Consider the following 26,517-nt stretch of genomic DNA (forward strand, 5'->3'; position numbering starts at 1 on the left):
TTCAGTGAACAAAAGATCTACAAGCAGAAAAGAAAAAAATGATAGCTGAGGTGGGGGGCTTCTCCCCTTTCTTTCTTACATACAAGCCAGGTCTAGTAACGCAAGAAAGTATGTGTCTACTAAGAAGATTAGGGAGGCTAAGCGGTGAAAAGAGCCATCACCTCCTCCCCTTTCTTCCCATGAAGCACAGCTCTGGAAACTCTGATCCTAGAAATATTTCTATTGGGCTCACAGTTCAAAAAGTTCATTAAATCCAGGATTATTACCATGACAGAACTTGACCAGAGCAGCCAGGCTGTAACATTGAAGAGGCTCCTTATTCACCCGTACCCACAGGCTGCAGAGCATCTGAATCCCAGCCCCGCACAGCACCAGGCTTTTTCCTCTGGGGCCGTCTGCCGGCTATCGCGCAGATGATTCTCGGGATGTTTCTGAGACCGCGATTCCTTGATCAGGTGCACCGAAGGTGAGCGATGCTGGAGCCATGAGGCGCGGTTTCTCACGGAGCTGTAGTCCAAGCTGTGCTGGAGGCTGTGTCTTTCTGTCCCACACACTGCCATAACCCCAGCTGGTGTGTGATTCTTAAATCGGTCTTCTGAAGGCTTAAAAAAAATTCCAGCTCCACTTCCCATACTTCCCTTGCGATCAGCGATGTTCTCCCCCCTGCCCTATGTGTGTGTCACGTTTAATCCAATGGCCCTGGACCTTAATAATTGTGAAGGTAAGGTACTCTAAATCCTTCCTCCAACAAACAACTCCAAACAACATTAATCCATTTGCCTAAGACTTCTTTCAAACAAAACTGTGAAAGAGGGAATTCATTTGCAGATTGATACTTAGAAAGACTAAGTCATTAACTGATCCATATTTCTTTTCTTAAAGAATAAGCTTAGTCAGTAGATTCCTGAATCAAGAATAGGTTAGATTTTTATTTGTACATGATTGTTTCATGCTAATTTTACCAACTGGTCTATATTTGTATCATGCTGCTACTAAACCACAGTGTATTATTGTAAACTTGTTTTCAAGCTGCGTAACTCAAGAATGGCGAGAAGCTGAAGGCTACCATTAAAAAAACCCACAAAACACCAAAACCAGTCCAGCCTGCCCCAGTCAAATCAAACACCTTTCTCCCCTCACCCCTCCAGCATACAAGTTGTATGAATAACCACACAGTAAAATGAATAAACCTTCAATCTTCGCACACTCCATACAAAAATAACCTTAGGTTTTTAAGGAACCCAAATATCCCCTATTATTAACAGAAAATGTATGCTGACCCACCAACAGCAATTTGCATCCGAAAGGCTTATTACCTTTCAAAAACATAGTTTTCTCTCTCGGATTAGAGATAGAGAGACTGATATGCTTTCCAATTTAAGAGGTCCAGTTGCTATAATTCAAAGATTATATAGCCAGGTTGTATTTTATTTGCATTTCATTTAAGCACAGAGCTTTTCCACCAAAGTCAGTACCCTTCTGCTTTCTTAACAGATTTGTCTGCTTAGCTGTGTTGCACTGCAGTCACATGCATCCAGACGTGAAAAAATGGGAAAAGCCATTTGCTATATACACTGGTCCAGATTGCACGCACTTACATTACAAGCTACGATCCATCTCACCAAAAGATTTCTAAAAGGAAAATACTGATTTTCTGTGTATTGTTATAGCATCCACTGCTCTGAGGTGAAAAATGATCAATATGCTTCTTTATAGATAAAGAAAATGGTGAAAGTGGATGCACTACTGTTAGAAATCCTTAGCAATGCAGACATCAAAAGCAGCACTGGGTCTGTTTATGCATTAGTTATTTTCACGAATAATGCCACAAAGCTTTTAAATGATTTCATAATCCTCAAAATGCTGTTTGGGCTCAGAATCACCTCAGATTTGAGACATATCACAAAGGCCACAGCAGACAAAACGGACATTCTTTGGTATTTTTGGCATTCTACTGCATTGCAATGATACTTAAACCTCAATATTAAGTCTTGCAAATCTGTACTGTAAAGATGCTGGAGCTCTTAACAAAACAAGCCCTTTTTTATCTGCTGGCTGGTTGTGTAACATATAAACCAACCCTGTCAAGCTAACAAAACCCAGCGCTTCTCCACAGCCTGCGGCCAATGAAAAATCCCCGCGAGTGACATATCCCAAGAGAGTTCTGGAGCAGTGGGAAGTAACATCCGGGAGAGCGTCCGACCAAAGACCGAGAATGAGGTCTTCGTGCTCCTCAGTTGTTTCTTTATCTGGAACACTCGAAGGGTCACTTTCCAGAGCCTTCGTGTTATCCTTTTTCTTCTTCTTCTTCCGCTCGTCTTTTACTTTCTGTACCTTGTGCTTGAATATGTCCCGATGTCTGGGTTCCTGAGGACCACAGAAGAGTCTGTCTTTGCTTAGATGCAGAAAATCGTCTTCTGTTGGGATGCAAATCATGGCATGTAATTCAGGGTTCCCCTTTCTCAAAACAGACAAGTTGACCCATACGAGAGCCCTCGGATAGCTCATCAAGATTGGCAAAAAGACATCTTCAGTCATTTCCTTCTGTCCCAGGCGAGCAATAAGGCGGATTCGCCGATCTTTTCCAACAGTGGGATAGCACCAGGCTGATAACTGCATTAGTAGTTTCTCACTCCTGTTAGAAATTTTTAAAAACAAACATCAAGGATAGCTATTAACTAGTACAACAGAAATCTAGTACTCTGCATATTTGCATGAGCTTTATTAAAAAAGGCCCTGGGGCTTTCTGTAACCTTCCAAGCTGTATTTGTATCACTCTGAGCACAAAAAGAACAAGGGTGAGTGCAACTCCTGTGCAAGGCTACTTCTTCAGAATCAGACATTACTTGTTAAAACCCACAAAACTTGTTAAATCACAAATGCTCTAAACCTTTCAGAGACCTTAATGCAATCCAGAACTGCAATGATTTCTTCCCCTGATAACGACACAAAGATGAAAGACCTGCATTCAGGCACTTTCCAAACACTGTTGCTGCCCTCATGTGTTGCATTGGAATGCCGGGGATACACTATTTTCTTGACAGACCGTATTAAGTAGCACAAGAACGACCTGTGATGATGTATTAGAAAAAGAGAATGCAAGCTGATTTACACAACAACAGTTTTTAAATACAAATGTGAGCCTCTAACAGCTCCATCCACCTGGAAGCAGACATAATATGTCAACTTCAAGAACACATTTAACTCAAGAGTGTTAAATTTCAGATGCTTAAAGAAATTTGCTTCTTCTAGTCACCAAGTTAGCTGGGGAAAAGCAAAAGAACTTCCACTCAACAGCAAATTCTGATCCATGACAAAACTATTTAACCTCCTCACTGTATTTGGATCAAATACTTCTCTCATCTTAATAATCAAGGCTGAGCTCTTCCTTTCCCTAATTCAGTAATTCCCAATTATGAAATAACACCCCACATGCGTGTATCATTTTGACATACCTGAGAACAACAAAGTCACTTGCCATAGCTTCATCTCTCCTACCAAAGTCTTTGGCGCCTGTAACATCACCTGTCTTTGTGACACCTTCCGAGCTTGTTATTTCCATGGTCTCCTCTACTTCACCGGTCTCAGAGGAAGCTTCATTGACCACTTCTGCTTTGGAGTCACGAAAGCTATGCCCTTCAGTCACGCAGCGCTCAGGGTGTGGGGAAGAAGGATGTGCAAATTCTCCTGAAGCTTTCATTCTTCCTTCCCAGTTCTTCGTCAACTGCCCCCAAGGACAGAGGAAAGGGGACAGAGTGCCGAACTTGACATAATTTGCCCTTTTTGCAGGTGGACGTCTAAATGATAAACCAAAGAGGTAAGATTATTTGTTTCCTGGGCCCTTATTCAGTCCCTAGCACTTCAAAAGGCTAACTGTCTACTTTGCCCTGCTGGTCTAATAATGTTTTCTGTTTTCAAAACCAAGTATTTAGAACAGAAAGTTAACTGTGCATTCCCTTTGTAATCTCATTGAGTAAGAATTCTAAAGTTATACTTCTAGACAACGCTCCTGCACTTCTGACCACCATATACTTTCAGTCATGCTGGATATTGCTATCTACCGTGACTGACACCACCACATTTTCCTCTATGCTTCTCCTACTTTCCCCAGCTAGCTGGAAGGGGAGACAACACCAGTTGGTGCAGAGGACACCTGGAGCTACCCCACAGTCATGGTTAAGAGTTCTGTGTCTACTGTAGTGAAAATGAAGGCAAACTTCAGAATACCTGGTATTTAAAAAGTGGCCACTGAAATATATCTCTTCATTCACTTCATTCTTCAACACTTAGCACGTACTTTGACATTCTGCCTTTGTCTTCTCCTACCTCCTCCCTCATTTGCTCCTAAGGGAACTTGAAATAGCTTTGTTTATCTTATTCTTATGCAGCCATGTTACAGCCTTATCACTGTAATAGCAGGATTTAGTTAACTTAAATGTACTGTTTAGCAGAGCTTTTCTGTTAAATACATCTAGGATTTCCTTTTTTATAACATTAGGATTTAAAACACTAGTGAAAGCCCAAGTCTAAATGAACACAACAGATAACTGAGTGACTATTTTAAGCAGTATTCATTTTTTTCATTCTTGCAATCAATTTTGAAGTTAGTATTACCGTTTGAATTTTTCAAGAAGACTGGTTTCCAGCTCTTTGGCAAACTGCATTCCCGCCTGGCAGTCTGGGAAATCATTTGGAGTGTGAGGTGTTCTTTGATATTCAGAATGCTTTAGAGCCTCTTGCAAGCCACCAACTCGTACACCTCGATATATCTGTTATAAAAACCAAAACCCAAAAAAACAATACTTGTACTGACTCCGGGTTCCTAACTAAAAAAAAAAAAAAAAAAAAAAAAAGATCCAGAAGCTACTGCATTAGAAAAGGGAAGGTCTATCACTTCAGCTTTCAAAAAAAAAAAAAAATTTAAGTATGGTTTTCACAGTTCTAGATGCTCATTTCAACAAAAATGTTAGTCATGCTTTTTAAATTTAATTCTGAAATTCTATCAACAAAACTGAACAGAATTTCACAGGTTCTGATCTTGTACGTTACCAGGAACATCATGTTACTTCAGCAAAGTCACTGCCAAATTTATTTTAACTGTACAGTAGGTATTACTGCAATTGATCCCCCTGCACATTCAAAAGCATAAATTTAACTGCAGAAAGACATTAAAACTGCCATCTAAACATTCAAAGCAGGATGCTCCAAACAGCACCAGAGAAGTATTCAAGCTTAAGTCACTTTGTGTTTCATGCTCTTTCCCAAAGCAGAGGCAACCAGTTTGTTGGCAGAGTGCTGGAGATAGCCAAGCTTGACAATGCAATTTTCTTTCTCTTTAAATACATATGCCCTTATTTCTTTGATAATTGATTTCTCTTTAAATACATATGCCCTTAGAAACACAAAACCAATGAGCTATAGCATCACATTTCTCTCCTTGCTCCCCACTTTGATTTTGTGGTTTAGACTGCCATGTGAGCACAGTTATACCCAACAGAAGATATGGAAAGCTAGTGTTTGTTTTTAAGATTTTAGGACCAAGCCTCTGTCATCAACCAGTTCATACACCCTCTTTTAAAGTGGGACTTTGATCCTGTAATTGTGAATTGGTTACACAATGTGAAGTATACTCTCTAAAACAGATTATTTTGAACCAAATGATCTAATTTTTCACATATTTATTTGCAATTTGCAATGAAAGTCACTTACAAAAGGAATCCAGAAAGCCATGCCCCAGCCCTTTGGGAGATAGATATCCCAGCCACTCCCCCATCCAGGTCGATCTTCTCCAGCCATTTTCCCCGGCTGCTGCACCAACAGTATGGGAATCTTAGATTCACAAGGACCCAAATCAAGGTGTGATCCAGGTACCAGTAATTGAGCTCTCTTATGGTTTAAATCCTGAGAAGGAGGAGACATTTCCCATGCGTTAGTAATCATTTTTCCCTTCCAAGACACAGAGAGAAGGTGAGCTTATAACTAGGAAAAATATACTCGTAACATACTACCATTTGAACTAACCTTCACCGCGTCATGAAAAATGTTTTTAGAAAAAAGTATTAAGCACCATTTTTCTCACCTTCTTACTTCCACAGACCTTGACAGAGGGCAGGTACTGAAACTCAGATCAAAAACGCACAGCACAGATGCAGGAGGAAAAAGAAGTACTGCAACTTGATCTTTACAGATTTGTGCACAAGACTAGACTGCGCAGGTGCTTTCAGACAGTCTGTCAATACTCGGAGCAAAACTGAACTACATCCAGGGAGATGGGAAGAACGTTTGGTCACGAAACACAGAGGTCCCTTCCAACCCCGAACATTCTGTGATTCTGTGAAACAGTTTCACATAAAGCATGCTGGCACCAAGCCTTTATCAATCACTGATTGTTATATTTCATTGTACCACATTAAGAATACATTTATAAAAAAACAGACCATCAGACTGCCTCTTCACAAGTCTCTTCTGCATCAGCTGTTTTATAAGATAAATATTGCATTTCATGACAGCATGAAGAACACTGTCATATACAAAATGATTGTGCTGGCAACTGTTATGAGTTAGCATAGTATTTTGTAAGTACTCTGCTTTTTGTACACTATGCAGCCAATTTGAAAGAGCACAAAACTAACTTTCATAAAGACACTATTTAAAGAGATGTTTCTGCCATACAAATATTTTCTTTTTGATTACAATGGTGCAGAAAGTTTTTCACCTCTTGTGACTAAATCACCATTTTACCCAGGCATTTTATGGGTTGCTCCGCCACTGCCAATGCAAATGTCACGATAGGAGATCTCAAACCTATAACAGCACATTTAAAGCTCAAAAACGAATCACAGGTGTTGCCCAGAATGACCACAACATGGTGTGCTGCAGTTCAGAACCAGAGGAATTTATTTCCCTCCAACTTCCAAGATTCTTTTGTCAGCAGAATCATCCTGGCTATGACAGAGCCTCTCTGTGACTCTTCATCCCTTTCATCTGCTGCACGAGTCAAGGTGATGTAGGAAAATCCAATTACAAATCTTTCTGACAAATAAACCTACAACTATTTAGTCCTGTAGGCAATCCAATAAAGCTTTCTTTTAACTGAGTCATGAACAATGGCTGTGCAAGAACATTACACAATGGCTACAAACCAAACACTTCAGCCCAGCAGCTGGATACTATGACATTAGGAAACTACCGCTCTTGGATTTATACAATTTTCAAGAGTCTCAATCTATGGACTCTTCGGACCATTAGCCATTTTCTCCATGGCAATCCAACTTTTTAGTTACCTGCTCTGAGATTTTATTTTCAGTGACGTTCTTACAGATGTCCTGGTCCCAGATAAAGCTGCGAGCACAGTCTACAGGTACACCCTCCAGGTACAGCTGCCTAACTTTATCATTATCTACAAAAGAAGAGAACTTTCAAAAAAAATTCAAACAATTTTTGCGACTTAAGTATCAAATTACCAAACCCACTCTACTATCATCAGTAAAATGAGCAGACAACTAAGTAAGAAGACTATTAAAAGTTTCACGAGGATCACTGCTTCTGCAGCATCTTACTATCACATGTTTTCCCAAACACAAAGCGTGAAATCAACTGCCAATTTTAGAAGCATTAACCTGGCATTCTCTTAAAAATAGGCACTTCTTATTACAAATTACACCCCCTTTGCCAATATAAGTCACATCTTCAGCATGCCACCTTTAATACTCTGGAATCTTGCCTTTCAGGCAGAGTGTGAAGCTCAGCAGGTTTGGTGAAAATCAGAAAAGGCAACATTAGAAAGCCTGAAATAGGTCTGCCTAAGTAAACTTGTAAGAGAAGTGAGGATAACCTTTAAAAAATGCACATACAGGAAATATCTGTATGGGTATGACTAGCATGCAACTACTTATTTAGCACTAGCTTCCCACTCCGGATCTTTTCAGGCTCTGCACTTCAAGCAAGGGACTATTCTTTGCTTACGTCTGCACAGGCCACTAGTTGTGTGCATTACTGAAGATAAATAACACTTCTAGCTTTAAAACTGATCATTGAGGTATTAAACTATCTCTTCTTCAGCTCCACCATCTAACCAAAACAGAGAAAATGTACACCTACCTTTAGGGACCTATGGATTAAAAGCCTTCTGTTTACAGTATGTAACACATGCTGATCCGTATTTTAAGCAAAATAATTCTTACCAATAAGCAGTACAACGAACCTATTAATAGTTCTGGTGATTAAAACTTACAGGAACTGCTGCTCATTTTGTCATCTACAAGGTCTTACATGTTAAAGCAACATAACGTGCCGGGTTTTGTTTTGCTTTTTTAAAATCATTTAGTCTTTCAAAAGAAGATTCAGCTAATTTTTCCAGTTAATGTTGACTTAAGACTTTGAGCACAGAAGATACGGATTATTCAGGGGTACTAACAATACAATAGGTACTACCAAACGTAACTGCGATATTTATTTAAAATCCATAATCATGATGGAGCTGATCAAGAGTTGCAAAATCCTTCAAAAGAAATACTAAATACAACAGCACTCCTGATAGATTGATGGTGTTATGAAGCTGATGCTTGCTACGCATTCTCGCTCATGAGTTACATTTACATGAGAGGAAGAAATACTGAAGAAATTATCGGATCAGGGTGGCATTCCTTCAAATTAAGAATGACACAACTAAAAAGGAAATCCTTGCCAATTCCCTGACTATTAAGTCAAAATAATTCCTTCTCAAACCAAAAATTAAGGACAGGAACCTGAGCAGGAACCTAAAAGTGCTCAATACTCCTAGAGGCAAAGCACATTTTGCCCAGAGATACAGCAAATATCAGTGCCTCAAAGGAAGAAGAAAAAGACAGCAACAAAACGGTGTGAATTTTTTTTACCACTTCCTTCTATTCCCACCATTTAGGCAGTCTACCCATGTCATTCTTGGACTTCTTTACAATTCCTGTAATGGCATGAGTATTTTTTTCCCACTTTAAAAAGCTGTTTTAAATCAGTCTCTTTCCATTGCCACAGTCCATGCAATATCCCCCTCACTACCCCAAAATATCCTTCTCTGACTTGGTACATTCTTTCTCCTTGATCCCCACTGAACTTTGAGAATTAAATCTCTCTATTAAGCACACTATAATTCAAATCATAATCCCAAATCCTCCAGCCAGTTCTCTTTATTTCTTGCCTCTCTCCTGTTTTCTTCAGCCCACATTTTAAGATTGCTGGGGAAATAACCCTACTGATGAGTAAGCTGCTGATGACAGTGGAAGTAAGATGTTCGAGCTAGTACAGGGAGTTGTATTACTAAGCACACAAAGCTCAGCAACCATCAGTACGTTATCTTCTACTGCTGGTGTCAATGGTTGGCACTTAGGCAATACAGGCAGATAGAGGAAGGTTTTGTTCCATTTCAAGCTGTTTTTCTGATTTGCATAGCTGATCATCTTAGCAGTCTTAGAAGACAGGCCTACGAGTAAGAGTTCTTCTACCAGAAATTTTTCCTTCCCTCTGCGAGGAAATAGCAGAAGCAGCAAAAATATAAGCACTGCTAGGGAGGAGTTTCAGAGCCACATGCAGGTAAGTGTGTGTACCAGGAAACTGATGCCAGGTACCTAAACCTCTGCAAGAGGTGTGTTCACAGGCAAGGACTCGGGCTTTGTATCTGGAACTTCAGCTCACTGATCTTTCATGATGCATTCTCCTTCTATGCATTTCATTCACTAATTGTTTAGAAGCTCCACCATACTCCACACTGAGCAGTTTTTAAGGCAGCGGAACTTGCATTCTCCCATAGAAGACAGCAAAAGTGTATCAAAATGTCAGCAGTGTACTTTAAAATGGAGAAAAGAACAGCACTAATTTGCAGTCATGTCAGCACTGACTGCTTACTGGGAGTCTTGACTTCCAGAAGGCATAAACCTGCTGAGGGGGCAGTGAAAAGTGATTTATTCACAAACTTTCTATCCCCCAGCCTGAAGAAATGAGGACAGTTCTTTGATTAAATCACATCAGCATGTGTCCACAACACACAGCTTGCACACATGCATATGCATTCAGGAGTGAGAGTAACTGGGAAAGACTGAAATTACTTTCGATTTGTTAGCATGTCACTCACAGGGGAAAAACTACACAGGCATATCTCAGAACAGCATTTTGAGGAAACAAAGGGATATGGACAGATGTGTATCATTTCACAGATTGCATGCATGAATGACAATCCACAGCCAAAGACAGTGGCTGTAACTTACCTAAACTATTCACTCATTTGACAAACAGTGCATCTTTAGAATAGTAAAGATTTCTTGAGAAAATCAGTTAGCTTTTATACAACATTAAAGAACAAGAGAGGCTACAGCACATACAGAATCTGCCAACATACAAAGTGCCATTTCAATCTTACTAATACTAATCCTAATAGTATTTGAATGTCCAGGAAGCAAAAAGGGGAAAAAAGTGAGGAACACAGCACGAGTTCCTTTTGATTGCTCAATCAACATGACATGTCATTAAGGTGAATGAATGGCTACTAACATTTCTTAAATAAAGATTACCTCACTATATTACCACATCTGAGTAAGTTTACATCAAAACCACAACTCAGGAAGTTTATGCAGTTCTAAGGCTCATAAAAAGATTTCTTCTTACAGAAGGGGAAAATTAATATCACCTAAATGGAATTACAGATCTTAGAGAAGTCTAACTTCGTTTTGGGTGGGTGTTAATGTGGAAATTTTGGTAATACTATTGCTGTAGTGATGTATACTATGTGCCATGACTGAATTCCTTCCTTTTTTGCTTAAACAACTTATCCTTCAAAAAGTTGAAGAAAAGGATGGTCTCCATTCCTGGGTCACTCTTGGCAAAAGAACCAGTAGAATGAGGGCACAGAACTGACTGGAAAAATGCTGGCAAAAGTGCTAAATCAAACTAGCATCATCTTTGGGAATACGTTGTTTTTTATGAAATTCTTGTTGGGTATTTCAGTGATCTTGACTCCAAGTGTGGCCAGTAACAGGGTCCTGGGGAAGGGTACACCACTAGAATCACTACTTGTGTTGCATTTCCTCACTTTGCCCGTTCCTAGCCACTTGTGCCTTACAGACTTCTTCAGGTAGAGGTGATCCTTCTGCACTGAGTGGCCTTCAACAGGTTCTCTTTCATATATTTAACTGATTTTTTAACTCCTGCAAACCTGCCAGGCAATCAAGAGGCTTACAGGAAATAGGAATAAATCTAACTGGTGTACAGAGGCAGTAAAACATGCAACAAGACCCCATGCTCCAAGGAGATTACAAACTAAGCTGACAGAATTCAGAAAGACCTTATAATGGGTCTTGAAACAGTGAACAGTGGCAAGAAAGTATGCTGCTTGCATAGAGAGAACAGATTTAGACATAAAATGCATTCTGCACAGTAACTGAATATCTCTAGGCTTACTTTTATTAATAGATATGCAATTTTACTTTTTCTTTCAAAAACAACAATTATTAAATGCACTTGAATGTTTTCCCCTGACCAAAAATTTATAAAGGTATCTAAGCTTAATGATCTAACATGGATTAATTTTCTAGATGTTTTTAAAGAGACGTAACTTTTCTGCTTTTAACTACTTGAACAAGGAGGCCCATTAAGGCAGAGATATAGCACAGGCAGCAGCTGTCACGTAGTCAACTACAAAATTAGGTTAGGAACAACAGTCATTGGAGAGTAACAATAGCCTCTCTTCCCAACTAACACACAGCATTACTCAAGGAGGGAGACACGAGTGGCAGTTAGACCTCAGTCTTGAGTTTCTCAGGCAGGAGATGAACTACCATGTGACAGTTTTCCCCCACTGCACAGGTAATAGGTATGCAGGAGATTGTGAATGGTCCTGCCACTCTTCCTACACAGCACTGGGAAGTCACTCAGGTGGGAAACGTGGAAAACAGCAGCCACTTTCCCTGCTGAACCATCAGTCCCCCGTATTCCTTCCTTAACTGCTTATTGTCAGAGGACTGGCCTCTCCTTTCCTGCTCCCTTACCATGATGTCATTTTGATTTTCTACTAGAAGACAGCTGTGTTGTCTGTCTTCTTTCATCCTTCCACCTAGGCAACTTATTTAGTAGTGACATGCTTGTATAACGTCAAGTCCTTTAGCAGAACCTAAATTAGAAGGTATCATGCAGTTTCCCTTTCCTTGATAGCTGATCAAGGACCTTCTCCCTCTCCCAAATAAAAGTCAGAGAGGGCAGATGCAGTTTTAAGTTCACAATGAAACAAAAAAACAATCAGCAAGGAACCAAAAAGCAACGCTAGATTTTCTGAATGTTTGTGGTTTAGAAGATTTTTTGCAAGTGAAAGATAACCCCAAGTAGGAAGATGTTGAACGTAACCATTTCTAGACAGCCAAAGGAAAAAAGACACAGATATTTTCTTCCTCTTGACTCCCTATCTTACATCATTACCTCTTTACCACGGCCTTCCTTCCTGAGGGACAATCAGCTCCGGCAGTGGGAAAGAAACTACTATGAGACATTTCCAATGCCTACGGGCCTTCTGCTGATCTTGCCTTCTTGAACGCATCTTCACAGACACGACAAGCAGAATGAAGCAGGCCAAATTACTTCTTGTAGTTGCTAACTCCTTTGCCAGCTCAAAGCAGTATCTGTAAACAAGTGCTATACAGCTCACCTTAACTTCTCAGCAGGAAGGAACCAAAGTGCAGGTCACACATGTTGCACCATTTCCAACAGAAACACTAATGATGAGAAAGTTAGCTGAGCAGAACTAATTAACAGGAGAAATGCTGTTCTAGATACAGAGGGCAGAACAGGAGGATGTAAAAAAATCCACGTAACAGAGGGCTGTGCGGAGAGCTAAAAGACAGTAACTAAAATAGGTTTTCAACCTGATTTAAGTGAAAGGTAAGGCTAGATTATTCTAGTGTCTTGCAAACACATCACCACGGAAATAGAGTATTTTCAAGTCCCTGCATCCTCCAACTCATTCTATTTGCTACTCTTTGCTAGCTGGCTATTATGTTTCTCATATGAGGTGAGGCAGTCTGTGTCTAGTCAATCTAACTGGAAATGCCTACACAGCACTATACACAAACTCCATTGTATACTGTACATGCTCTTGTACATTTTTCAAGGAAATTCAAATCCATCCAAATTTGAATTTTGCACTGAAATGTTGTATAAGTTAGCACTGAAATAAAAATTTCAGAAGTCACACATGCATCTTTGATTTTTTTAACATAACCAGCATCTTGGCCATCTGAAATGCTAACCTTGCAATGGTAAGTGGTTTTGGGTTTTTTTTCAGTGGAACCGCAGCTTTCATAATTGTAGCACTACAAACCAGAAACAGCAGGTATCTTCTTGGAGAGATAAACAGCATCAGGCAGACTAAACACCACACAGAAACTTACGAAGCAGCTTTTAGCACCTGGTTGGCCTTGCCAGGATTCGAACCTGGATCATCTGTATGGTCAGACAGAGGCTTCCACTGAGCACAAGACCAGCTTTGGTGCATGTCCCTCCCTCACAACTGCTGTTCTAAATCCTGTGCAAGTTTGAGCTGTTCTGTTCTGTTCTGCAAGGGGCTGTGTAAATGGAAGGAAACATTCTGAAATTGAATGCTAGAGGAAAACAGCAAGAGACAATCAGCAGAAGATGACAGTAAATGAAAACAGAAGTGTAGAGCGAAACAGAAATCTCTTGCCTTTGGCAGTTCCACGCGAAGCATAACATAGCAAGGGATTTTACCTTGGTATTTTTCGAAGTCTGGCATGGCTTTTGTTTTCTTTTTTGGCAGATTGACTCGAGGATCTCCAACAGTGAGGCCCAGTATTGTACCTGGTGGCATTTCTGATGGTGAACTCATCCCTTTAAAAATACACAGAAGCACATTGCTGTGAAACCACCAATTAAGTTGTGATCTTTTTCTGCACTACTATTTTGTGCATTTTTGCCTGCAGGGATGTAACACCATTGTAAGCCAGAGCAGCAATCCAGTGTACTCAGTTTAACATGTTTTGAAAACTCACCAATGCTTGTTAAATGTCCAATAACAAAAGACAACAATAGCAGCACAAGACTTAATTTGCAATGACGTTTATGCTTAGCATAGAAGTGAGGCCACTCTCACAACTTACAGACTCGATTCATCCTTTACATTTGGCACATCTCCTAAAGAACAAACAACCTTTGTTTTCACACTTGTCTTCCAGAGAAAGGAAATTAAAAAAAGGGTTTTTTAAAGTTTTACCTCATCTCTGCTTAACTACCTCACACTGGATAGCTCAAGTATCGTGTGAGATCTACCAAAGCCAGTCCCTTACCTGCTTCAGTGCAAGAAAGTGAGGAGACACTGTTAACTCCATGACACTTTACAACTCCACCAAATACACAACCATTCATTAGAAACAAAAATATATAAAGCAAGGTATAATACTTTCACTTTGGGTAGGAGCCTACCATTTTATCTGTGGAGGTACTGTACAACTTACTGCCTTATTTTCACATGTTTGGGTGGAAAGAGTGAGAGCATGCATCAGACTGTACATCCATCAGCAATCTCAAATCTAAGTTCATGAAGATGAGGAACAAGATTCAGTTTATCTATCAAGAGTTTGGCCTACACAGAGGCTTAAAATTCCCTTAATGTAATATTTCTAAAATCTTTGACATGCCACAGTTATTACCTAAGCACTTATCACTCTCTTGATCTAACAAACACAAAAAAAGCATCTCCAAATTGAAGTCAACTTCTTAGTATGCCGGTTTTGACCACTAGAGTTTAAGAGTTTTCCCTTCCTCCCATAGCACCCACATGCCCAAATACCTTCCAAAAGCTCAAAGATAGCACTTTGACGTTGATGAAGAGATACTTTTTCAGAGTCCTTGCAATTTTCTACCCACCAGTTATTCAGTTCTATGTCTGAATCTGTCAACTCCTGGAAAACAAAACATCTAATTAAACTCAAATGGTCATTCAGTATTTTCTATCAGTATGAATTCACTCTCAGTTGGCCTTAATCACCATAGTTGCTTTCTTCCTTTTCAAGTTCCAAAACAAAATACTTTTTTCCTGATGCGGTCTGTTCCTATACTCCACATTACAGTAAACCCCAATAAGCTGTTCAGTTTAACCTGTGTTCCAAAAATAAATAAAACAATCCACAATGTTTCTTAATTCTGTTGTTAATTATTTCTTACAGAAAGCCAGAGATTTCATGACGTTGTCATATGTCCTGCAAGAGATAAAAAAATCCCCAAAAAACTACAGTGATGTTATGTGCCAAGAGGTGGACAAAATACTAAAACTGGTAGAAACTGCATATTTGACTGACAACACAAAAGTTTTCTATGCCTTATCTGTCTTGCCCTTTAACTCTACGTGCTCTAGCTCGTTGCTCGAGAAACATGATCGATGGTTTGCCAAAGAGAATATGAATTACTCTGGACCTCTCAGCACAATACATCACTACAGAAGAAACTACGTAGCCTGCTCAACAGCACCATTGCTTCTATTTTCTTCCTACCCCCACTTAAAATCCAGATAGCTCTTCCTGAGATCAGCATTAGTCAAGTGACTCAATACAGAGATGCTAACAGAGCAGAAATACATAGGCTAGCCTTTATAATAACTAAGGCTAGATAGTTTATGTTTCTTTCCAGGAAAAACACACTTGCACATTTTAGAAATCTTACAAAAATTACAATAATATCCAAGCGGCCAATTTCCTTACTGTTTGGAGAGAAGCAGCTTTCAAGGTCTCTGTAAGGACGGAGTGTGATAATGGGCCAATCAGCCGATATCTGAGAATCTCCATAGTTCTATCACTGAAACAGAGAAAAATTTCAGGCGAATGTACAATCATATAACACACTTTTTTTTTCCCCAGTACTGTTAAGTTGGAATTCAACGATACTAACTGGTCAAGGGACACAGTTTCTGACTGCTATGAACAAACCTAATCACAACACCAGCAGACTGAGAGACCCAAGAGTAGGACTGGAATGGATCTCTAGTGCCATCACCAATTATTTTTTTCACTGGCACAGCTTTTTCTCCTTCTTTATCCTCCTTCTTTCTTTTCTTGCCAAGGCTCAGAACAACATCCACTTGTTCCTCCTCTTGAACTGATGCTGTAACAGGCTCAGGAATATAGATTTCTTCAGGCTCTGAACACTGAAAAATTTCTTTTAACTCTCTCAGTATGTCCTTAAGAAGAATGAAAAAATTGGATTAGGATGATAAGCAGTACATTGCAAAGCTTAGTACAGTTTGAAGAATTACACTCTACTATTTTATTTTCCTGTAAGGATTTAAGGGAATAAACTTCATTGTGCTGAAGTCTATGGCTTACTATCAAGAGCTGAAAGTAACACTGAATGTTGCAAAGAATTTATTCTCAAATTAGTGTAAGAAAAATTGCCAGTGCACAAAATTATACCTTCTATTATTTTTTTTTTTAAGTTCTTAGCGAAGTGTCAGATTATGTTTATCTGTGATGAAACCAAGCAGCCTGTTGGTGGTGCCAGGGGGAAGGATGTGAATCAAGCAACATTATATTGCAAACAAGCAAGTGAAGCAGGTGACGCTAGAAAATTTTTAAAAATCTCAAACAACTTAAAAAAAACCTCAAAGGCATGCAGCTTCAGTAGAAGCTTTATAAAAACAAGCTGCAGATAATAAATACTGTTACAGCGGAACCAGTTTTCCAATTTGTAATTCCTAAAGCTGTGTATTATATTCAGTTCTTCTACACCTTTCAGAAGGTATCTTCATCATTGAAAATGTACAATGCATAAAGAAATCAGAGTTCAACTGTAAAGAAAAAAAATACCCGTTTGAGAGCTGGATGCATCCAGATCCACAACTGCCTGTTTTCAGATCCATCCCTGGGTTTCCAAATAAATGTAACGGTACCAAGCATATCCTCAGGATAGCGATCTGCTCGGTAAAAATTCACGGAACCCTCAAACCTTCCAGACAGACAACAAGCCTCTTCAAATGTTAATCCTAAAGAAGAAAATACTTACTGAAAAACAAAATAATCTCTTTTTTAAAAAAATACGAAATTCATTCTGGCTGCTAGGACAACATCAAAGAAAGAACATGTACTACAATTAGTTTATTAATAAGTAACTGAAAATAAGAATGTCTAGTATGAGACATTTTAATTATGTTTTTCAACCAAAATCACAACTCAGTATAAACTATTGAGATTGGCAGGACAGTAAAAAAGGAAAAGGATGGCTCATTCTTTAGTCTGTTCAGAGTCTTAACTTTATTTTGAACTACATAAAATTTACCTGTGTCAATGCTACATATTCGACCAAGTTGCTTCAGAAGCTCATTCTCTTTACCAGTCAACTCCAGGCAACAATAATAGGATAAATCCTGAAACAACAGGATTGTAGTAAAGTCAGAATAACTCATGAAAGCCTGGCAAGGAAGGACCAGACAGAGCTTCACAATTTACACTGAAGTAGTAATTTTTCATTCACTAAAATTTGCGTCAACAAGAAACGAGTTTTCTTTTTTAATTTAAAATTGTTAGTTATAGAAGAGCTGTCAGGCCTTTCTGATCTGAGGGCCAACCTGCCGCTCAAACCAATGGGCAAAAAAGGACACGGAACAAAGTGCATGTCTTCAATAGCATCCTGCTCAGGAAGATGATACAGGGATTCACTGAATCTCTCAGCTCTGGAGAAGACTGAAGACGCAGTATTTCAGTCATAATCACCATAAGACTCTTCTAAAGGTTCATCTTCTCTCTGACACTCGCCACCCTTCATTAAAGTTATGAAATCACTCATTTCATACTTAGCAGTTATTAACAGCCGACACAACAGTACTTCAAAGAGACAGAAATATTCATCATAACTGTACAGTTGATTACTTCACCTTGGCAAAATAACAAAGAAAACAAATAAAAAAGATGTACATTTGGTACCTGAAGAAGGCAGTGTTTTGTCATGGCTCGGTAACAAGCCCTGTAGCTCTTCTCCGTAGGGCTATCTCCTAAACAGTATCCCCATTTCTTTACCATATGAAATCTCTTTGCGTGCCATATATGCGTTTCCAGCCAAATATTCTTTCTTTGCCTGCGATTAAACTCTGCTACTAAATTTATGTGGCGCCTTCTAGCTTTACGGCATTTAGTCTTTGACTGTTCTTTTTTCTGATGCACAGCTTTCTCTGCCTGTTTTTAAAAGAGAGGACATTGAAGTAAATCTCAAAAGGACAAACCTCTGTAGAAGAAAAAGGCTGACATGCATCAGGATACAAGAAGCATTAGCACTAAGTTATACTTTATTCTGATGTTAGTCCTCCGTAATTCTTGAGGCTAGCTATCACTTTGAAACTTATACACAAGCCCCATCCACAAAAGTGCATCAAGGCTTGACTGGAACCCACAGATAAACTAAAATCCCCACACATTCAGAAGCTTACCAGTGAACCATAAGATCTGCTACTTCCTGTGTGAAGTTTTTGCCCAACATCTGTACATCCATACCAACAAATGAACACGACATTAGGAACACCTGGAGATTTGAGCTCATACAGAAGCAGTATGGACTCTCAGACTGCCGGGGGGGACCTAAGGATTCTACAGTGTGTAGAAGCAAACAAGAAAGGACTGTGCTGATGTCTTGACCAAATTCTTGATAAATATCCAGTCAAGGTCTGAATTATTATGGGTGAATGCATAGCTGGAGATGAAGACTTGACTCTCTCAATGTTTGGTTTGCCTTTTTGTGAAGAGAAGTGGTAGAAAGGAACAGGGGTTATAAGACGCACAAAAAAATTCTTAAGATGTCCTTTGTAAGCTCACCAAGGAATAGTTAACCACTGGTTATAAGCACCGCAAAGGAGTGAGAATGCGAGAAGATCACTGCCAAGAGCACAGAAAACATTGAAGCAACCCATGACATCAAAATACAAATGCACAAAAAAATAAAATATGTTCCCATCAGTAGTCAATATAAGCCACTGGATAAATGGTATGTGACTGGTTCAGAAAGACAATTAGAGAAAAAGGGATGTGGTATTGTAGATGAAAAATGTATGTCTTAGGTTTTTGAAAAGATAAAGAGATGGTCCAGGTAAATGTTTGGGTGAAAATGGTCATGATAAAGGATCTACGAAAAAGGACGAAAATGCAGCAGAACTGCAACAGTTAACTTTGAAGAAGCAGAATTCAAACACTGAAAAGTAATAGGCAGAACATTTACAAAAAGAAATAGCTCAGGAGATATGACAAGCTGCAATAAACCATGAAACAAAAAGAGACTGTGCAAACACACAAACTACACCAAAAGACCTGAGAAGAGAAAACATAGCAGAAGAAATACAGATGCACCAGGGTAAATTAAATGATCTCAAAAATCCAAGAACTGTACAAGAAGTGGAAACAAGGATGGGAGAGTAAGTGTGAGCATGTACAGAGAAGTTAGAAAGGCTATCATGTAAAAGGAGTTAAAAAAGCAGGACACAAAAGAACCAAGCAGAAACATTAAAGAAATCTGGATTATTTAACAAGTATAAAGCACATAACTAACTACGCAAAATACCCCATGCCTTCTTCCTTCAGTTCTTGGAAAACAGGCCAAATTGCATCTCTTGACATGACTAACAAAGCAAAAAGAAACCAAACCAGAGCAGTAAAAGAAGAGATACAGGTTATGAAGATCCAATAAAACACGCCCTAATGAACATGTGTGGAAGTACTCAAAACAATTTCTGAATCATGAACAATTATCTGCAGGAACTCACGGTGGAGGTGCTAAGAATCACAGAATCACAGAATAGTAGGGGTTGGAAGGGACCTCTGTTGGTCATCTAGTCCAACCCTCCTGCCGAAAGAACTTACAAAAGACAATTCAAGCAAAAAAAGAATGCAAGAAATATGCTAATCAGTCAACCTTAAAACATAGAAAACTTACCAAGCAAACTTACTTGATCACTTTAAGAAGTGATTAGAGACAAGACTGTGATCAATGTCAACCATCAGACACATCATTTGACAACAAAATCCCGCTGAACCAATTTTTTTTTTTTTTAACCACACAGGAAGGCCCCAGTGACTAAGGAGCAAGTAACTCCACATCAGCATTCTGAGCAAGTAACTCCACAGCAGCCAGCAGGGTCACACTCGACAGCTGTGGTGGGGTGGAAGGCAGGCAGCTGTTATCAAGGGCTCCTGCATCACCTGGGACCAACGCACTGCCTGAACAACCCCTCCTGCACAGGACCCTTCTACCATCACAGAGTCACAGAATGGTAGGGGCTGGAAGGGACCTCTGTGGGTCATCTAGTCCAACCCTCCTGCCGAAGCAGGGTCACCTACAGCAGGCTGCACAGGAGCCCGTCCAGGCGGGTCTTGAATATCTCCAGAGGAGGAGACTCCACAACCTCTCTGGGCAGCCTGTGCCAGGGCTCCGCCACCCTCAGAGGGAAGAAGTTCTTCCTCATGTTCAGACGGAACTTCCTGTGCTTTAGTTTGTGCCCATTGCCCCTTGTCCTGTCGCTGGGCACCACTGAAAAGAGCTTGGCCCCATCCTCCTGACACCCACCCTTCAGTATTTATAAGCATTTAATAGGTCCCCTCTCAGCCTTCTCTTCTTCAGGCTGAACAAGCCCAGCTCCCTCAGCCTCTCCTCGTAGGGGAGATGTTCCAGTCCCCTCATCATCCTCGTAGCCCTCCGCTGGACTCTCTCCAGTAACTCCTCATCTTTCTTGAAGTGGGGAGCCCAGAACTGGACACAGTACTCCAGATGAGGCCTCACCAGGGCAGAGTAGAGGGGAAGGAGAACCTCCCTCGTCCTGCTGGCCACACTCTTCTTGATGCACCCCAGGATCCCATTGGCCTTCTTGGCAGCCAGGGCACACTGCTGGCTCATGGTTAACCTGTCGTCCACCAGGACACCCAGGTCCCTCTCCACAGGGCTGCTCTCCAGCAGGTCCGCCCAAAGCCTGTACTGATGCATGGGGTTGTTCCTCCCCAGGTGCAGGACCCTGCATTTGCCTTTGTTGAACCTCATCAGGTTCCTCTCTGCCCAACTTTCCAGCCTATCCAGGTCACGCTCAATGGCAGCACAGCCTTCCGGTGTGTCTACCACACCTCCCAGTTTGGTGTCATCAGCAAACTTGCTGAGGGTACATTCTAACTCTTCATCCAGGTCGCTGATGAAGCAGTTAAACAAGGCTGGGCCCAGTACTGACCCTTGAGGGACACCACTAGTTACCAGCCTCCAACTAGACTCAGTGCCGCTGATGACAACCCTCTGAGTTCTGCCATTCAGCCAGTTCTCAATCCACTTCACCGACCACTCATCCAGCCCACACTTCCTCAGCTTCCCTAGGAGGATATCATGGGAGACTGTGTCGAAAGCCTTGCTGAAATCGAGGTAGACAACATCCACAGCTCTCCCTTCGTCTACCCAGCCAGTCATGTCATCGTAGAAAGCTATTAGATTGGTCAGGCATGATTTCCCCTTGGTGAATCACTACTCCAATAACTTTTCAAGACGTCCAATCATCACAAAGCCAAGTGGTTAGTGAGATCTACTTGAGCTACCATCTACAACTGAGGTGTTCCTGCATTTTGAATCCAAACGTCAGTCCAAGTTTGAGAACCTGTGTATGCACGGAAGTTTTGCAGATATGCTCAGGCTCATTAATAAATGTACGGCTGAACACGGCACACTAGCTATGGTCACTATATAGTCTACCAAATACTATAAAACACACTTCTACCTCTTTCCGGGCAATCTCTTGAAGTCGCCTGGGTAGGCGTTTAATATTGTGACTCATAGCTCGCCTTCGCATGTGCCTAGGTAGAGTCTGGAAAACTAGAGAGTTTGAAGACTTCTGCGCAACTGCTTTCAACATGGCATTGATCTCCGCAGCACGAGCTTGAGCAAAGGTAGACACTGGAATGAAAAGAACTTCATCAGAGCATGACAAACAGCAACAATCAAAGAAGGGGACACTTGTCATAGTTTAACCCAGCAGCTGGCAACTAAGCACTAGAGGGTGTTCCAAAACACATCGGCTACTGAGCAGAAAATTTACTCTATCTCAGCTGAAACCAGGACAACACTGTACATAAATTACTGAATTCCAGCAGAATATTCCTAGTACAATAGTCTAATGACTTATTGAGATAAAAAGTAAATACTGTATACTATTTCTGACGAAATTTCAAGTCTTTAGACATTCCGAAGGTTACAGATATGGTTAAGCAAATACTTCTACATGAATGAATCTGAAAGCCATGGTATCACCAACAACTCCTATTTGCATTAAGTATTTCTTTATTACATTAGAGTAGCAATCTTTCCTCTTTATTACATTAGAGTAGCAATCTTTCCAGATGGTATTCAGAGAGATGAAAAAAACTGCAGCATGGAAAAACAGGAAATGGTAATCATCTTACAGACTGTTTTAAAATTATAAAATTAAAAATCCAGAGGTTGGTCTTATTTTATGCTTATGGAAGCGTATCTACTATCAGAGCACTGCCACACTTTGAAAACCTAATCTGCTCTCCTAAATAAACACTGTTAGATGAAAGTTGTCTTTAACTCATATCATGGGCAAAACCAGCTTCACTGGCAACATTAAAAGCAGATGACTGCCAGTACTCATTTTGCTGGCCAACAGAAACCAAAACGCATATCCCTCATTGCAAGCAAGTGCAACTTTGCAACTCGGGAGTCTGAAAGGACTCACTGAACAACAGTGGGTCATCCAGCACACAACTATTTCTGTATTTTGGAGAAAATCAGGAAAAACAGAGGAACATAGCATCAGCTCTAATTTTTGCTCCTGCACAAAGACGGACAGCAAATTTAATCACCAGAAAGTTGCCATGCACACACAAATTATGGCCTTTTTCTTATATACAAACCTGTTATGTATTTCGGCATTTCCTCAGAAACACTCTGGCGTCCTGCTTGCCATCCTCCTCTTCCTCTGCCTCTCTCTCCTTTATTTTGCCCTTTTGGAAAATACTGGTCTTTCCTGTAAGAAGGCCCAGAGGACTGATTCGAAAATTTCTGCTGCTGATACTGCTGCTCAGAACGAACATCTCCTGGAGGGTTTAGAGATAAAAAGAGGCAACAGAAATCCAAAGCAGTCTGAGTAACTGATAACTGTAGAGTCTTTCCTCATAAGATTGCATTGTACACTCCTCCTATTGTATTTAATATATGCACCTGAAAAAGCCATCAGAAATCAGAAGAATTAAGTTCTTTTTTACAGGAAGAAATAAAAGCACTGCATTGCCCTGCAGCAAGCCCACAATAGAGTAACTTTTGCACATTCTGAAAATGGTACCAAATCCAGACTTTGCCTCCAATACTCTACCAGACCAAACAGGAAAGACCTGACTAAAACTGGCCTATGGAACACCAGTAGCAATTTTTACTATTGTCTAGTCAGGGTTTTAGTACCAATTAGCAACACTAGTATTTTTCCCTCTTGTCTTTCACATAAGCAAATGTATTCTTGTCTCACTGACATGTATTTCTGTTAAGCAATAAGGTAAGCATGATACATGTATATTGGTGCAGTAAGCTATTTTTCTGGTACAGACATTTAAACCAATACTGAAATTAGATAACTAAAGCCTACAGTAAGCCTCCTAAAGTACAGAAATACCCTTCAAAAGTGATAAGCACCTAACAGTACTTGAAGTTTAAGAGGGCCTTGAAGTCCGTATTTAAAGCTTAGTTTATGTCCAACCTATTCAGTTAACTCTTGGTTAGGATTTCTAGTACAACTTAAGATATGATTCTCAGGCAGCTCATGCTGGACAACTGGACCAAAAATGGCCAAGACAGCCATTCCCACCACTCCACCCACTGCATCAAGATGAGTGCTTGAAGGAACATGGGGCCTTACAGCTCAGGGAGCTCCTCTAGTGAAAATCGACCTGTGCGTCAGGAGAAATGTGGCAAGGTATTTAAAAAAATCAGTTTTCAGGTTGATCACCTTCTTAAACAAGTATACCACATTGTCCCAAAAATGCTATCATCGGCAGGAGGAACAGCCAGGAGCAGATTCACCTCCAGCAGACCCAGTTTATGTGAACTTAAAATGTCAAGGAATCTCCTTTTTCCACTTCAAATAAGCATGAAGCTGAAGTTTTATGTTCAGTAGCAATGCTGTTGCAGCACCGATGCAGCCACACATCATGCAGAACTACAGTAATTCAGATGAAAAAATAACTTGGGATGAAAACACAAGTTAGTTTATTATGGGGAATAACTCCCTGATCTGGGCTCTCCACATGGCTGAGAGCAGCACTGTCTAGACAGTGAGGTGAAGGTGAGAAAGAAGTGGGAGAGATGGATGCTGCCTCAGTCAGCAAATCTGTGTAGACCTGCAGCCCAAGTCAACTGTGGGACAGCAGTTAGCTCATCTCACGAAAACACCCTTTCACTATCAAGTTAGCCTAAGAATGGAGGAACTATTTTAATCAGAAGATGGAAGAGTGTTTTAAAAGACAGTCACTGACTTAGTAACTTGAGAAAAACTAAGTTATTTCAGGCACCATGTAGATCCGTATTTTTATGACTACTATTTAGATTTTTTTCTTTCCTGTTTCTACAAAATAGCCCTATAAAACCCAGATACCAACTAACACTACAGAAGAATGTTATATGGATGAAAATGCATGCTATTCAACAAGACAGAAAAACTTAACCAGAAAATGTTAGAAGTTCCCTGCAACAAATACAGTAAGAAAAACGTGTTTAATCTGGCAGTACTCCTGTAACGATACTCCAAAATCTTCAGACGGGGCTGACCATAACTTGCTACGTCGTTCTGTCTGCTTAGGAATACTTCAGTCACCTAAACATACAGCGACATTCGAGCATTGTTTTGTTCAACCACAAAGACGTAATTTGCCAACTTCTGAAGGCCTCACAGTAACAGGTCCTGCTCTGATGTATGCTTTTTTTTTTTTTCCTCAGAAACAATATAGGTAACAAAACAAAATCATGAAAGGGGGACGTGGGTGTAGAAATCAAAGTCCAGTTGGAGCATACAGGATGCAGATCGAGACAGGCAGATAGGAGGGCCACGAAGATGATCAGAGGGCTGGAGCACCTCTCCTATGAGGAAAGGCTGAGAGAGCTGGGGCTGTTCAGCCTGGAGAAGAGAAGGCTCCGGAGTGACCTTCTAGCAGCCTTCCAGTACCTGAAGGGGCCTACAGGAGGGATGGAGAGGGACTTTTCACAAGGGTGTGTAGTGATAGGACAAGGGGGAACAACTTTAAACTAAAAGAGGGCAGATTTAGATTAGATATTAGGAAGAAATTCTTCACCATGAGGGTGGTGAAACACTGGCCCAGGTTGCCCAGAGAAGCTGTGGATGCCCCCTCCCTGGAAGTGTTCAAGGCCAAGCTGGATGGGGCTTTGAGCACCCTGGTCTAGTGGAAGATGTCCCTGCTCATGGCAGGGGGGTTGGAACCAGATGATCTTTAAGGTTCCTTCCAACCCAAATCATTCTATGACTCTATGAAAAAAGCATCTGGCATACACGCGGACAGGACCCTTCAGTCTCCAGCTGCAAAGGTTACCTGTGCACATAAACGCCCCAGCAGTGAGGTAGCAACGCTGCCATTTTAGGGAGGCGCCTGGCTGCCTCCTGCCCATGCTCCTCCACAGACAGGGGAGCCAAAAGGCAAATTGTCTGGGCATGTTGATCTGATGGAAAAACAGTGCGTCTATCCCAGGGGCAGCAGGCTAAACCCGCTCCTCCTGCTGCTCCCAGGTCCGGCAGAAAGAGAAGGGAGGTCACTGGCCGGGGTGTGACATTCAGGTTCGTTTTAAAACTAGTAGCCGCAGCGGGTCTGCAGGGATTTGTTGCGCAGTCGAAGGGATGACGCAGAAAAACGTGCATTAAGGAGAAGCATGGCTGAAGGGGGCAAAGCCCACGGGTGTTCCCGCACCGGGCACGTCTCGCCGGCCGCCGGGGCTGAAGAGATGGGGACGCCCGGCCCTGGGGGGGGACACGGCACGGACCACCTCCCCGGTCACCCACCCCGGCCCCGGGCAGGGGTCCCCCAGCCGTACCTGGGGGCGGGCAGGCTCTGCTCCCGCCGCCGGGGAAGGGTCCCGGCTCGGCGGGCAGGGTGACGCTGGCCGGCTGGTTCCTCATCTTCCTGGCCCGCTTCTTCTCCCTCGCCCCGGACATCTCCAGCTGGGCGTGGGGGGCCCGCAGAGAGCAGGGTCACACCGACCCGCCCCCTCGGGAGGGCCTGGGGCGCCCGGCGGGGGCTGCCCGGCCTCTCCGTAGAGGGGACAGAGGGGCAGGGGTTGGCGGGCGGCGCCCGGTACCGGCTCGGCACCAGCCCGGTGCGCACCCACGGCGCGGCCTCCGCTCGCTGCACGCGGCGGCCCGAAATGCAGCACTGCGCATGCGCGCGGCGCAACGCAGCCTTCCCTCCCCGCGGGGGACTACATTTCCCAGAACCCCCCGCGGGTGGCAGCGGGCGGTGCGCGCTGCGCCGT

General features: G+C 41.5%; 1 protein-coding gene across 1 annotated transcript; it reads right to left on the reverse strand.

Moving 5' to 3' along the window:
* Positions 1-26,385, reverse strand: POP1 (POP1 ribonuclease P/MRP subunit). Its single transcript, XM_075415808.1, has 15 exons — positions 26,080-26,385; positions 22,905-23,087; positions 21,749-21,924; positions 17,943-18,191; positions 17,299-17,386; positions 16,830-17,005; positions 15,954-16,204; positions 15,729-15,822; positions 14,822-14,933; positions 13,744-13,863; positions 7,284-7,399; positions 5,710-5,901; positions 4,615-4,769; positions 3,456-3,797; positions 1-2,635 (listed from the first exon to the last, which is right to left on the reverse strand). Exons 1-15 carry the CDS (start codon positions 26,198-26,200, stop codon positions 1,972-1,974), a joined length of 3,039 nt encoding a protein of 1,012 aa, XP_075271923.1. The 5' UTR covers positions 26,201-26,385; the 3' UTR covers positions 1-1,971.
* Positions 26,386-26,517: the final 132 nt, after the last annotated feature.

The sequence above is a fragment of the Opisthocomus hoazin genome, chromosome 3, assembly GCF_030867145.1.
Source record: "Opisthocomus hoazin isolate bOpiHoa1 chromosome 3, bOpiHoa1.hap1, whole genome shotgun sequence".
NCBI lineage: Eukaryota > Metazoa > Chordata > Aves > Opisthocomiformes > Opisthocomidae > Opisthocomus > Opisthocomus hoazin.